At 45.4% G+C, this 14,277-nt stretch overlaps 1 protein-coding gene across 1 annotated transcript in view; it reads right to left on the minus strand.

Annotated features, from left to right (window-relative positions):
* The window catches only part of RMC1 (regulator of MON1-CCZ1), a 266,564-nt gene that overhangs the window by 95,448 nt on the left and 156,839 nt on the right, over positions 1 to 14,277 (minus strand). The window contains exon 15 of the mRNA XM_078687420.1: positions 6,176 to 6,292. Within this exon, the coding sequence (XP_078543546.1) occupies positions 6,176 to 6,292 (117 nt within the window). The remainder of the gene's footprint in view (positions 1 to 6,175; positions 6,293 to 14,277) is intronic.

Genomic DNA, 14,277 nt, shown 5'->3' on the forward strand with positions numbered 1-14,277 from the left:
AAGATCTCCTCGACTACGGAATTGTCCAATTCCCATTCGTGCAAAATCGCTTTTAGGCGGCTTAGTGTATCCGCCTTTGTGTTGCACACACCCGGGAGATGTTCTGCCACGAGCGTGATGTTCTGTGAGACTGCCCATTCCCACAGTAGCTGAGCTTCCTTGGAAAGCTGTGGCGATCTTGTGCCTCCCTGCTTGTTGACATAGTGCATAGCCGTGGTGTTGTCCGTACGCACTAGGATGGAGGAGTTTCTTATCCTTGGAAGGAAAGCCAACAGAGCCAAACGAATGGCCCTCAGCTCCAGAACGTTTATATGAAGACGACGTTCCCTTGGCGTCCAATGCCCACTGACCTGGAGATCTTGCATGACCGGTCCCCAACCTTGAAGGGAGGCATCTATTGTAATGATGCGAGGAGCCGGAGGCAACCTGAAGCTGAGACCCACCGAGAGGTGAGATTCCCTTATCCACCAGGCAGCCACCCGTTTCATTTGCAGGGTGACAGTGACTTTGTCGCTGAACAAACCGTCCACTTGTTTCCATTGAAGGTCTAGTTGTTCCTGTAAAGGCCGCATTCGCAGCCTGCAGTGCGGAATCAATTGAATACAAGAGGAAATCGACCCAGAAGAGACTTGTACATCCTGACTGATACTGAAAGCTTCCTCCGAAGCAGACGGGGCGAAGAAATGAGTTTGGCTTGCCTCTCTTTCGATGGGAAGGCTTTGCAAGAATGCGTGTCGAGAATTGCGCCCAGGAATTTTGCTGAATTGGCTGGCCGAAGGACCGATTTCTCCCTGTTGAGCTGGAAACCTAGTTGGTCGAATAGACGCAAACATGTTTCTACTGCCCCAGTTGCCGCCCGATAACTTGGGGCCTTCAGCAACCAGTCGTCCAAGTACAGGAATACTTCTATTGACTGCCTCCTCAGAAAAGCTGCCACCGGGGCCAGCACCTTCGTGAAAATCCGCGGTGCAGATCTTAATCCAAACGGGGGCACCATGAATTGGAAGTGACTCTTTCCCACTGTGAAGCGAAGAAAGCGTCTGTGCGCTGGGTGGATCGGGACATGGAAGTAGGCATCTTCTAGGTCTAGCGTTGCCATAAAGTCGCCTGGATTCAGGAGGCGCAAGACGTCCTGGAGTGAGATCATCCGAAATGAAAGCTTCACGAGATAGGTGTTGAGCTCCGTCAAGTCCAGGATCGAACGCCACTTGTCCTTCGTTTTTCAAATCAGGAAAAACCTGGAATAGAAGCCTTCGCCTCTTTGAGATAGAGGGACACGTTGGATTGCCCCTTTCTGAAGCATTTGCTGAACTTCCAACCGCAGAAGGCTTAGATGACTCGTATTGGTGGCGTGGGGAGCTCTGTAAGGTGGAATATCCTGGAACTCCAAAGTGTGTCCATGACGGATGATGTTCAATACCCACTGATCCGATGTTATCTGTTCCCAGTTGCTCAGATGTTGAGAGATCCGACCGCCCACTGGTGACACATGGGGCGGAGGAATAGTCGGCAGAGTCAGGGACCGCTATTGACGCTTGGAGGCGTCCCTGCCTCGACGCCCTTGTCGCCCATGTGAGAATTGGTGAGAGAAAGATGATGAGTGAGATTGCCGCTGAGAATACTGATTAGAGTACTGCGGTCTGTACGATTGTGACTGCTGAGAGTAGCGTTGCTGTTGGTAACCCCCTCTGGTCGATGTGAAGCCTCTTCCCCTTGCACCACGGAAAGGAGACCTCCTATACTGCAGGTTGCCCAGGGACCGAGCCGTCTCTGTATCCTTCTTTATCCCTTGTAGAGTGTCATCAACATGCTTTCCGAACAGCATGTCTCCGTCAAAGGGTAAGTCCAGGATCCTGTTCTGGAGCTCAGGACGAAACCAAGTCGCTCGCAACCAACCCTGTCTCCTGAGAACCGCTGCTCCACCTAGAGCGCGGAAAGCGGGGTTAGCGATGTCTATCGCGCAGTCTATTATCTCCGATGAGGAGCGTTGTCCCTCCTCCAGGATCTTCTGGGCTTCAGCTTTGGGATTGCCCGGAAGCTGGTCCAGGTAGGCAGAAACGTCGCTCCACATCTGTCAGTCGTAACGACCCAAGATTGCTAGGGCATTGGACGCCCTAACCAGTAAACTGGCTATAGATGAGAAACGCTTCCCAGCGTTATCTAACCATCTTCCGTCCCTGTCAGGTGGAGTCGTTAGAGGAGCTGACGGATTGTGCGACTTCCGTTGCGCTGCTTGTGATATAACCGAATCTGGTAGTGGTTGTCCAATAAAGCAAGCTGGACTGTCATCCGGTGCCTTATATTTCTTCTCCAAACGTGGGAGAACAGGAATGACCATAGCTGGCGCCTGCATCACCTTCTTTCCCTCTCCCCATATGTGGTCCACGATGGGAATGGATCGAACGGCCCTGCGATACGGCTCTTTAATCACAGAGAAAACAATCCGTTGAAGTAGAAGGCATGGCGAGCTTAAAACGCGCCGTGGCCCTTTCCATCAGGTTGTGAAAACCTCCCAAGTCAGCCGGGGGAGAGTCTATCAAATCCGGTACTGGGGATGCCGGGTCCGGACTCATGTCTTCATCCCATTCAACATCAGGATCTAGAGCCTGAGTATTTCCTTGGTCCTCATCTGAAGAGTCCACATGCGTAGGTTCCACCCGCTGTGGAACCTCTACAGCCTCTTGCCCTTGCGGAAGTGGCAAAGACGGAGCAGCAGACAACCCTGGTCGCTCCTGTGTCTGCCCTTCACCGATAGTCATCCAGCATGGATCGTAAGTCCTCTAGCAGAGTGACTGGCATTGAGATCACGCCCCGCTGATCTGGAGCTTCCTGGTATGGAACACGGCTTTGTTGTTGCTGCTGTTCCTGACCATAATAATATTCACTATCTGACTCAGAGTCATGATATTTGACCTGCAGTTGGGATGGACTATAAGCATCCCCAAAGACACCATCGTCCTCCTCAGAGTATTCCTCCTCGTCCAACAATAAGGCCGGAGGCAATGGAGTTACCATCCTAGGCGAATACATATCCGGGGTAATTCGCCTCTTTCTGGAGATCTGTACCCTCACAAACGTCGACGAGTCCGTCGTCGACGGTGCCGTCGTCTAGATCGTCGACGGTAGAACTGCCATCGACACCATTGTCGTCGTCGACGAGTCTGTCGTCGACGTTGTTGTCTTCGTCGACGTCGTGGTCGTCGTCGTCGACGGTGTCATCCTTGTCGTCGTTGACGATACTACCTTGGTTGACGGAACCTTCTTCGTCGACGGTAAAGGAGATGAAGTCGTCGACGGTACACTCGACGACGATGTGGAAGCCGTCGTCGACGATGTCTTAGACACCTTAGCCTTGCCAACTGAAGAAGCCTCAACAGTTGGTTTCTTGAAAGGCTTAGAGATTTCAGCCTGATGGGGTAGCCCAGCCGAGCCATCACCCCCTTTCTTTGACTTTGGTACTTGAGGTACCGGCCCCTCCCTCTCCTTTACACTTGTGTGAGGAGATTCACCGGGCCCAGGCTTGCCAGACCTGTCAGAGGTCCCATGCACAGCCTTAGAGGGGGGTTCAGAGGAAACTGGCACAGATGACCTACCCCTCTTCTGTGACCGTCGCGAGGAAGTAGAAGAAGCATCCTCATAATCACTGGAAATAACACCATCTCTCATCTTTATCTACTGCAGCCAAGTTAGCAGACGCCCCTCATGGTCACGCAGGGTCTTCGTGGAAAAAGTCCTACAGATCTTACAATCCGCCACTTTATGGTCTGGGTATTAACAATATATACAATCCTTATGTTTATCCTCAGCAAAAAGTCTTTTTTTAGAACAAGTGGCACAAGGCCTGAAAAGGCTCTTCTTTTCCTTGTCAGCCATCTAAAAGATTCCACAAACAAATCCTGTCAAGAATAGAAGAAAAAACTACCTCAAGAAGAAAACTAGGGCAGAGCTCTAAAGAGACTCCCTATCACCAACGTGCGCTAGTAAATCTGAGGCTATGAGCTTTCTCAGGAAGGTTCCAGAGGGTGAGGCTGATCTGGTTGGTGCTCTATATTTGGGTCTTTTTACAAAAGGAGGCATATAGGCTACAAAACAAAATGAGGCCTAGGCCTATTTTTTCCTTTTTTGTACTTCGTATGGTTTATCTACCTGTCCGCTTCGCTCAACACACACCACACCAACACACACTTCAGGTTAATTACACAGCCTTTTTTCAGGGTTTCACAGATGGGACCAATGTAATGTATGGGCTTTTGAAAACATGACTTTTTACTGAAATATTAGCATCTGGTCAATCATTACATCCTTTAGAGTACAATTCAGCACTACAGTACTCTTAGGTGAATGATGAGATATAAAAATATAAAAAATAATAATAATGTAGTTAGCCTCATTACAGATTTACGAACATTTTGCTTGCAGCACAAGTGAATACATAATGACTGAAAGTAAGCTACTGTATTTTGTCAAGTCCACAGATGTCGTACAAATGTGTTAATTACATCGTAATAGATTAAGCTTTCCTTCCCATGCATTGATCTCTGGATGGGAAGTAATCATTTTACTTAAAAATGTTCTTCAAAAACAACAGTGTATAAATATGCCCAATTTTAGATGCTCAAGAGTTACCGTGTAGTTTTCCACGTACTCTGAATATTGCACTATGGTTCATCTGAGGGTGGACAGGCAGAATTAAGGAGGAGTAAGAATACATTTAGAAACATTTGTGCCTAGGATCTGATAGTATTATAGATACAGGTTCTACATTAAAATGTTAGAGGCCTCCTTTTTATTCATTTTTTAATGTTGCATTAGCGAATGGGTAAATACTCATAATTCACATATTCTAACCTAACAACTATTAGTTTCAAATAAAAGTGATTGACTGTGACTTCACAAAAGCAAGGTGGTGGAGATTAAGGAAACAAATAGCCCTGCTGAACATTTGATAGATTCTGAAGATGTCGCCATCTGTATATAGGACTGTGAAGAAAGCCAGCAAGGAGATTTGTGAGGATCCCTCTTGCACTGCCTGCTCTCGGAGTCCTAGCATAAGTATAAAAGCAAAGGCAACTTTGACAGGGGAGTGGGGGCAGTATGGATTCTGGGACAGGTGCACTAACATTTCGGCGATCACAACCAATCCAATCATGTAAGCCTATCCTGCTACTTGCGTGCTTCTTGCTGGAAGCAATGGACATGATACACATGGCTAGTTTACATGCACCATGAACGGCTACATGCTGGAGGGAGCACTGCTCTTTCCCAGCACACACATTACTTCATGCCTGCAAGTTTGGAAGGCAGTTGGGCACCACACCAGTCTAAAGCGGTTTGTTCCCACCCGGGCCATCCTTCCAGAAAGGCTTTCATATCAGTTTTGGGACTTTCGATAAGGGCACACTAATCCTTTTTAAGGATACACGTTAGTCAATGAAGTCTAGGAAAGTACTAAGCCCCGATTCAAGTTCCTTCCCATTATCTTGGGTTTGTAATAGATGATGAAATCATATTTTGAATACTGTCATTCTTGTGCTTACTCAACTACTAATGAAGATTCAACAGCCACAAAGCAGCATTTACCCCTTTAGAGGATACCTTTCTGCTGCCCTCAAACCCAGGACTTTCCTCAGCGGAAGATAGCCAACATGACAGTTCAGTATTACCAGAAGAATGCAACTATATGGTGCCTCTCACCATTCCTGCCTCAAGACCTTCCTTTGCATGAGATCTCTTATGTCTGTGCTCTGCTCAGTAGACAGAGGATTCCCCAGTCAAGGACTGACACTGTTTGAGGCCCACGACCTTGGAACTCAGTAGAAGGTACAGCTCGTCTTCAAAATGACAGGTTCCCTTCCTGAACCATCACACTTCTTCACGCTAAAGCTCAAGGTAGTCAATCTACTCCATAGAAGCAGTAAATATTCATACAATTTATTTTAAAACATGCTTCACAACAGATCTACAACCTTAGATTAAGGAAAATCCGAAAAGTGTATATTTCTTCTAACAATGGCCCTTAAGAGCTAACCTTTGGTAGATTTTGCAGAGGAGGCTCAAGCCAGGTACAAGTCCACCAGACATATTCTTGCGTCAGTCTGACAGACAGAAGGCTAGTATCAGAATTTCGTAGGTTAACAAGGCAAATAGATACCTCTATTCTAATTAAGTGACATACCTTTTCAGTAAACACAGAAAGTACATGAGTGTACATATCAGACTGGTCGATGATGGCTTGGGTCTGTGGTGATCGCTTCATAAGTGAGCTGCCTCTGTTTTGCCCAGATTCAATTACCTGCATAGGAAGAAAATGAACACACAAAATTTGCCTTTTCAGAGGGTCAAACAATCCATGTTTCAGGAATGGTTGTGTTTAATAAAGAACAGCCAAGTAGCATGTGTGTGTCATACTAAACATGTCAGACAAAACAACAATGCAGGACCATCAATAAGTTTTCCCTGCAAGCAAGCATACTTAGTTTTATAATTCACATGACAATTTTATTATGTTGAATAATTAAAACTGCATTTAACTTATGTCTGTACCAATACACAATGCACTATGTAGATTCTTCAGGAAGGTTATCAAGGACTAAAGCATATACCTGTCTCTGATTCAGCAATATTCAGGTGAAACACAGGTTACATTTATATTGACAATAGTTTGCCTAGTATCTCTTCTAATACTAACTCGGATAAATCTGGTAGCACCCTGAAGTACAAGTAAACACTCATTATTAAGCTGTATAATCCAAATGTTTCTAAATTCAGCACTATAAATGCATGACAAATCCCTTAAAATAGGGCTTTATTCTAAAACAAACACTACCCCAAACCTTTACCACACAATGTGAGGAACCAAAAAATGGGGTCGCCTGCTACGGCAAGAAAGAAAGCCGATACCAGAGTTCCAAAGGCCCATTACTCAAATGTACCCAAATTATCAATCTACAATTCACATTACAGGGCATTTATCAGAAAGACAATGTATAAAACTGAGAACTTTGCAGAGGGGCACACAATGATGATTAAAGATTTTAGCATGGCCGTAGACATACATAAAGACAAAATCTTCATAAACTAGTGCCATGTTGGAGTCAGGTCTAAGGACCTTACAACGGAATTGTAGAAATGTAGTTAGGCCGTCTGTTGCACAACCAAACATTTGTGAAGAAGGAAAATGTTACTTACTCTGTAAGCATCTATTTGTGGCATGTATTGCTGTAAATTCACATGCTGTGCATACTCCTGCCATCTAATGTTGGGCTTGGATGTGTGCAAGTTGTTTATCTTCAAAGACACCTTTCAAATCTTGAGGTACACTGACTCCTGCTCTTGTTGGTTATGCGCATGGTAATCAACTCTATTATTAGATTATTTTCCCGCACGACAGGTGAAGATTGAAAGTGAAGTGAAGAGATGCACAGAGAGATGTCCATGCAAAAGAGGGAAAAACGATAGTAAAGGAAACTACAACTGCCATAGGTGTCCGGGGAGGAGCGTGGGCACATGTGAATCTACAGCACTACATGAACACAAACTGATGCCTACAGGGTAAGTAACATTTTTAATTCAAGGCATGTGTGGCTTTAGATACACATACTGTGCATAGATTGTAAAGTAGTCCTCCGAAAAGTAGTGGCTAGCCTGTGGGTGTTGAAGTAGATTGGAAGAGTTTAGGAAGTATTGCCTGGCTAACACTGGCTTATTGGCAGGCTACTACATCCACACAGTAATGTTTTGTAAGAGTACGTGGCGTGGACCAGGTAGTGCTTCACCTGTGTCAGCTACTGGAAAGTTCCCCAGGAATTCCAAAGAGGCTTTTATTTCCCCGAGTGGGGTAGATTCTAGGAGGAATGGGCAAAGTCCTCTTAGCTTTAGCATAGCATGTCTGGATGCATCTCACGATCCATCTGGCAATGCTTGATTTGGACAGGGCCTTTCCTTTATAGGGTTGGGAGAAAGCAACAAAGAGTTGTTGTGTGTTCCTATATGGTTTAATTCGGTCAATGTAGTACAGAAGGGCTCATTTCACATCCAAAGTATGGAGAGCTTGTTCTTCAACTAAGCCAGGTTGTGGGAAGGATATAGTGAGCTCAATGGATTAAGATAGAACTGGAAAACTACCTTAGGGAGGAATCTAGGGTTAGTGCAGAGGACAACCATGTTCCTATGTACTTGGAAGAAAGATTCTTCTACGGTTAGTTAGTACCTATAGCTCACTGACACACCTGAGTGAAGTGATGGCAACCAGAAATGTCACCTTCCAAGAGAAGAACTGAAGGTGACAGGAGTGGAGGGGCTCAAACGGAGGACCCATGAAACTTGTCAGTAAGATATTGAGGTTCCATGCCAGGGCGGTGGAACCCAAAGGGAAATGACTCTCTTGAGATCCTCCACGAAATGCTTAATGACTGGAATTCTGAAGAGAGATGTGTTGTCTGTTCTAAAGATAGACAGCCACAGCAGCCAGGTGTAGCCATATGGAGGTGAAGGCCAATCCGCAAACCTGCAAGTGAAGCAGGTAGCAGACAATCTCTTGTACTTTAGCCATTAAAGGGTCAATATGTTTTAAGTGACAGTAGTACACAGACCTCTTCCACTTGGCTGCATAACAGACTTGGGTGGGAGGTCTACGTGCTTCCTTGAGAATGCTCAGGCATTCAAGTGGAAGATTAAGGTACCCAAATTCTAGGATCTCAGGAGCCAGATCGCAAGGTTGAGAGACCTGGATTCTGGGTGCCTGATTTCTCCATGGTTCTGCTGGGGAGCCTCTTGTGCGGAAACAGAGAGAGTTCGAACAGAGTCCTGAACCAGGGCAGACTGGCCCATGTGGGAGCCACCAGGATGAGAGAGAAACATCTGTTGAAGCCTGTGAACCACAATTAGAAGTAGTGGGAGAGATGGAAAAGCGTAGGCAAATATCGCTGACCAACTCAACCACCGTGCATTGCCCTTGGAATATGGCTGTTGAAAACTAGAGGCGAAGTTTGGGCATTTGGCTTTTTCAGCTGTGGCGCAGAGATCTATCTCCGAGAAGCCCGATCACCGGAAAAAAAAGGAGGAATTTTAGGTGGAGTTCCCGCTTGTTGACTTTCCTGCTGAGAAAGTTTGGCAAAGTTGTAGTCCATTCCCAGAAGGTACTGCACCAGTAGATGTATTTTGTGGTGTAAAGCCCACTTCCAAAGCTCTGGGCTAGCTGCAAGAGCTGAGGAGATCAGCTGGCAACCTGTTTCTGCAGGTAACACATGGCTGTCCTATTGTCATCCGGAGGAGAACAACCTTGCCCGTCAGGTGAGGTATGGAAGCGTTCAATGTTAGGTTAACGGCTAGGAGTTCCAGGTAGTTGATGTGGAGGCCCTGGTGTCTGGGCTCCCATTGGCTTGGATAGTCCGGTCCTGTTAAGAACCAACCTAATTCTGTAAGGGAGGCGTCCGTTGTAATGGTCCTCTGCAGAACTAGGTCAAGAAAAGGCAACCCCTTCAACAGGTTGTTGGTGTTTCACCAGTGCAGGGAGCTACAAGTGCAGCGGCTGATCAACACTAGATCCTCCCACTAGCCCTTCGATTGAGACCACTGTTGTGCTAAGCATTCTTGCAATGAACACTTGTGTAACCTGGCATGGGGCACTGTGGAAATGCAGGACGCCATCATGTTGAGGAGGCGCATGACTGTCCTAACAATACCTGGCGATCTGGTTGGAAAATACAGATCAGTGCCTGAAAGGACTGGATCCTGGTAGGGTTTGGAAAGGCCATACCAACCTCTGAACTGAGAATTGGTCAAAGTCAGGGCTAGATTTGCAGGGGTTGGAGATGGGATTTCGCGGAGTTGATGGTAAACCTTAACTTATGTTAGAGGTTTATCGTGATTTGTGTGATTTTGCGGCATTGCCGGTGGGTGGCAATCTTGATCAGCGAGTCTTCCAGGTAAGCGAAGACATGAATACCCTGTCTGTGCAGATGAGCACCCACCACCGCAATGCACTTAGTGAACACTGAGTGGTAACCCCGAAAGGGAACACTTTGAACTGGTAATGCTTTCCAGTTACCACAAACCTGAGATAACAGTGATGCACCTGGTGTACTGGTGTGGAAATAGGAGTCCATCAGGTTAAGAACGGTCATGAAGTCGCCTTGTTGCAGGAATGACATCCTGAAGGGTAGCCATCATAGGAAAGTGTTCCGAGAGAAAGTATTTGTTTAGAGGCCTGAGGTCCAGAATGGGTCTGAGGGAACAGTACTTTATTTGTAATTAGGAAGTACAGAGTATACTCCCATGCCCTTTTGATGATGTGGGGCAGGTTCTATAACCCCTTTGAGAAGGAGCGCCTGGACCTCATCCCTGAGTAGCCTTTGGAGTTCTGGGGAGAGTCTGTGTTTGCAAGGTGGAATCGTCGGAGGCATGTAAGGGAGCTCCAGACAATAACCATGTTGGATAACATCCAAAACCCACTGGTCCGAGTTGACATTCTGCCATATGGAAAAGAACTTGTGAAGGTGCCACGCGACAGGTGTTGTGTAATCAAGGATGAGGAGAGGCAAGTCAGGGTTTGTGGTGGTGACAAGTCCTTTGGGGGAGCCACCTTTGCCTCTGCCTTTTGAATTGTTGCCTCTGTATGATCCCCTAAAGTAACCTCTGGGAGAGGATTGTTGGGCCTGTGAATGGTGGTAAGGCATGGAGGCATTGGAAGAGGTGGCCTTCGAGCCTCCACATTAGGGCGTGCAATTAAAGGAGCAGAGATGAGCAGGTGCTTGTAGGGTGCCCATAGCCTTGGAGGTCTCCATATCTTTTTTTTAAAAAATCTAGAACCTACGGCTGAATAAATGTTGGCCACCGAATGGCAGGTTGAGCAGGTTCAAGGCGTGCCTGCGTAAGAGGTAACTGGAGTGAACCTCCCTGGCAGCAGTGTCAGTGGCATCTAATGTACATCAGATAGTAGTGTTGGAGATCTGTTCCCCTCAGACACGATCTCATAGCCCCTTTTCCTGTGCTCCCCTGGTAGACGTTGGAGGAGCTTTTACATCTCATCCCAGTGGGCGTGGTTATACCTCGAGAGCAACCCAATAGAATAAGCAATACGCCAATGATTGGCCGATCGCACGGCCACCCTCTTACCTGCAGCGTCTATACGTATGATCTCCTTATCACGTGAAGGGGCCTCACCAGCAGCCTGGGAGTAGTGACAAACAGGGAGTCAGGTGGGAGCTGGCCATGAATGTAAACAGGGTCGACCACTCTAGGTGTAATGACCGCAGCGTGGACGAGGTCTTGAAAAATGTTGGGGTATGGCACAGCATACCCCTGTGCATGGGGGTATTAGGTGGAGTGGTGGGTGGAGGAGAGGGTCTCAAATAGAAAGTCCTCCTCTAGAGGTTCAGGTATGGAAAGAAGAAGCCCTACCAATTAGTTAGAGGTAGGACATGGCATTGTCCGGAGGAGAAGCGCAGGCAGCGTACAAGTTAGGTTTGTTGCCCCTCGGTAAGTCTGTACTATAGGAGTCCCAGGGGTCACCGCGTGGACGAGTGATGAAGGTGCCCTATGGCCCCCATGTAAAAGTGAAGTGACCCCTAAGGTGTATAGGAAAGGGGGACTTCTGGAGAAGCAGGCAGGAAAGGTGAGCACTGTGGCGTAGGGTGAGTTGATGGGTGTGTGGAAGGAAAGGTAGATGCCAGGATTGCACAAGGTCCCACACTACGAAATGCCCTTAGATATAACTAGAAATCTGAAACCACCCACAAGTGGTTCGAGAAAGTGAGCAATTTATACTTGCTTTCAACAGAATTCCTTACAGAACAGTGGTTGAGACTGAAGATTATCAGGCATAGTCGTTCACTTTTTGCATGCAAAAGGGCTGTTCCTTCCCCTTTTCCTCTCACCAAGCTGTATTTGCATCATCACTCCCAGCACTCTGAAGTAAATGAAAGGTGAAATGTACCACTTTACAAAACCTCTAAGTAAATAAATGTTTGTCTTGGCGCCTTCCTTCAAAGACACATGAATGGGTTTTGTGAGAATGGCTGTGTGTCAGGACAATTGTCTGAAAGGAAGGTTAGTTGCATTTATTAGGCAAAAAGAGTCTGCAATGAGCCAGATATGCACATCTACGCTAGAGACTCATCCCTTAAGCTACCATGTATGTGCAGAAAAAAGGAGAAATTCCATCACTTAATCATGTGAACACAAGGTAGGTTCAATTCAACACCAACTGGTGAAAAATATAAGTGCTGAGGGATTACAGGTCCTATGTGAGAACGTTAAGCTTCATACTCATAAAAGTAAAACCTTGCATACACAGTTTTGGTGTTAAGAGGTTTCTTATATAGAATAAAGAGGTCCGCATTTGAAACATTTTACCGAGTTTTTGATGGAAGGAAGGAAATCAAACCACTAACTTTTCTATCGGACACAAATTCTGAAATCGAATAGCCTTCTCCAGCCTCCAATCAAAGACCTTGCTGTTTGTTAATGTATGTCACAATCCCCATGTAGATGCTGAAGCAATATTTTATTCACACAGCTGATGCCATCACTGAAAAACATTTACAATAAGGTGGAAAAATGGCTTTCCAGCAGGAGAATGGAGATTCCGGGAAGGTTGCCTAACACCCAACATTTTGTGGCATGCTTCATGATAAGCGAGCTATGCACACCAGAGTAGGTAAATACTACTCTGCTGGACTCAACCTATGATGGGAGTTCTTAGATAAGTATTTGCTGGAATAAAGAAGGGGTCCAGTTAAATAAAAATATCTCAAGGCTTTTTTCCCCGAAGGAGTTTCCTTTATTTTTTGGGAACGTTATATATGGTTAAAGAAAATTGAACTAAAATGGTTCAACTACCCATATGAATTAAACGAACATGTTTTGGCCAGATTCTAAGCCCACTTAAATCAACCGCCTCCTTCAGGACTCCTACACTACCTGCCTGATTAAACAAACATTCAGTGCACATAAATGAAGTCTAATGCTCTCATACTTGTGGTATTTTTCCATTTTGGGAGGACCTGCAGGAAAAATCAGAATAAACACATAAAATCATAATTCAATTATTTCAATCGATTGCAGTAAAATCAATGTTCAACTGATGAAGGAAATTATGTGAATATGATGCGTGCATCCTCAAAATCATGAACACTGCAAAGCAAACCACAATCGGTGTGTGTCCTCGATGCACCACACAATGTCTAGCACCACTAGACCACCTACACATGGTTGTGATAGTGGGTTCGTCACTCACATCTCTCCTACACTTCCCATTACTTAGCATGGATCTGGGCTTATCTTGTTAATGTGGGGAGCACATCCTCTATAGTCACACTCTTAGTAAAAGGAGAAAAGACATTTTATTCAATATTCCTCATGGTAATTTTTATTTCCTAAATATATATATTTGCTATTTTTAATATTAAAACCCTAATGCCACAGTCTAGGTTTTCAAAAAGACACAGGAACCATGTGGTATTCCATTATTTAATATGTATAAAATTCTGCTAAGCTGACCTGTGTTGGCTGAGGAAGACAATAGTTTGTGCCATCTGATAATCACTTCTTTCTATCAATGAATAGGAAGAGTTTAGCCAAAGCTGGTGGCGCTTTAAAAAAAGAGTAAACTGAGAGGCCTAATACCGTATCATACGACAACATCTTATGATAAGAAGTACTTATTTCAAGAACCTCCAATAAACCAACTAACAGCTCAGCTCTGTATGATCCAGCTTTAGTCCACATTGGATGGCTTAAAATGCACATGTACAAGGTCTCCTTGACTCAAGCACATCCAGAGCTTTCATTAGAACACAGCTAATGACGTGGAACATAGTGAGCAGGGCGGAGGACACACAACAAGCTGTTCTCGGTCTAGCTGCATTCCTTTCTGCACAGATGCAAACAATCCCCTGGTATGACACTTTTAACATAATTAGTATTAGTGAAATTTTTAGCAAGTATTGGCCAGCCCAGTAGTCGTGGTGTTGGACACCAACCTTTTTTTGCTTTGTCAATGTTTGTTTTGTCATATTGTTTGCAAAAAAAAAATTCTGGAGAAGTCACCAGGCTCTAACAAATCTAAAAAATAAAAAAAATTAAATAAACACTGACTAAAAGCAAATTTAGGACATTGGTCTCAAAAAGCCTACTTTGCTATACTAGACTTTGGCACTTAAGGGAACTACTCTGTGTGCGGATGTGTTCCTAGTGAAAGAACAGAATGCACAGATACATGTGAAGTTAGCAAATGGCTGAAGAGGGCTGACCCACTGCTCCATGCTGTATGCTGTA

This window comes from Lissotriton helveticus, chromosome 4_1, assembly GCF_964261635.1.
Source record: "Lissotriton helveticus chromosome 4_1, aLisHel1.1, whole genome shotgun sequence".
Classification (NCBI taxonomy): domain Eukaryota; kingdom Metazoa; phylum Chordata; class Amphibia; order Caudata; family Salamandridae; genus Lissotriton; species Lissotriton helveticus.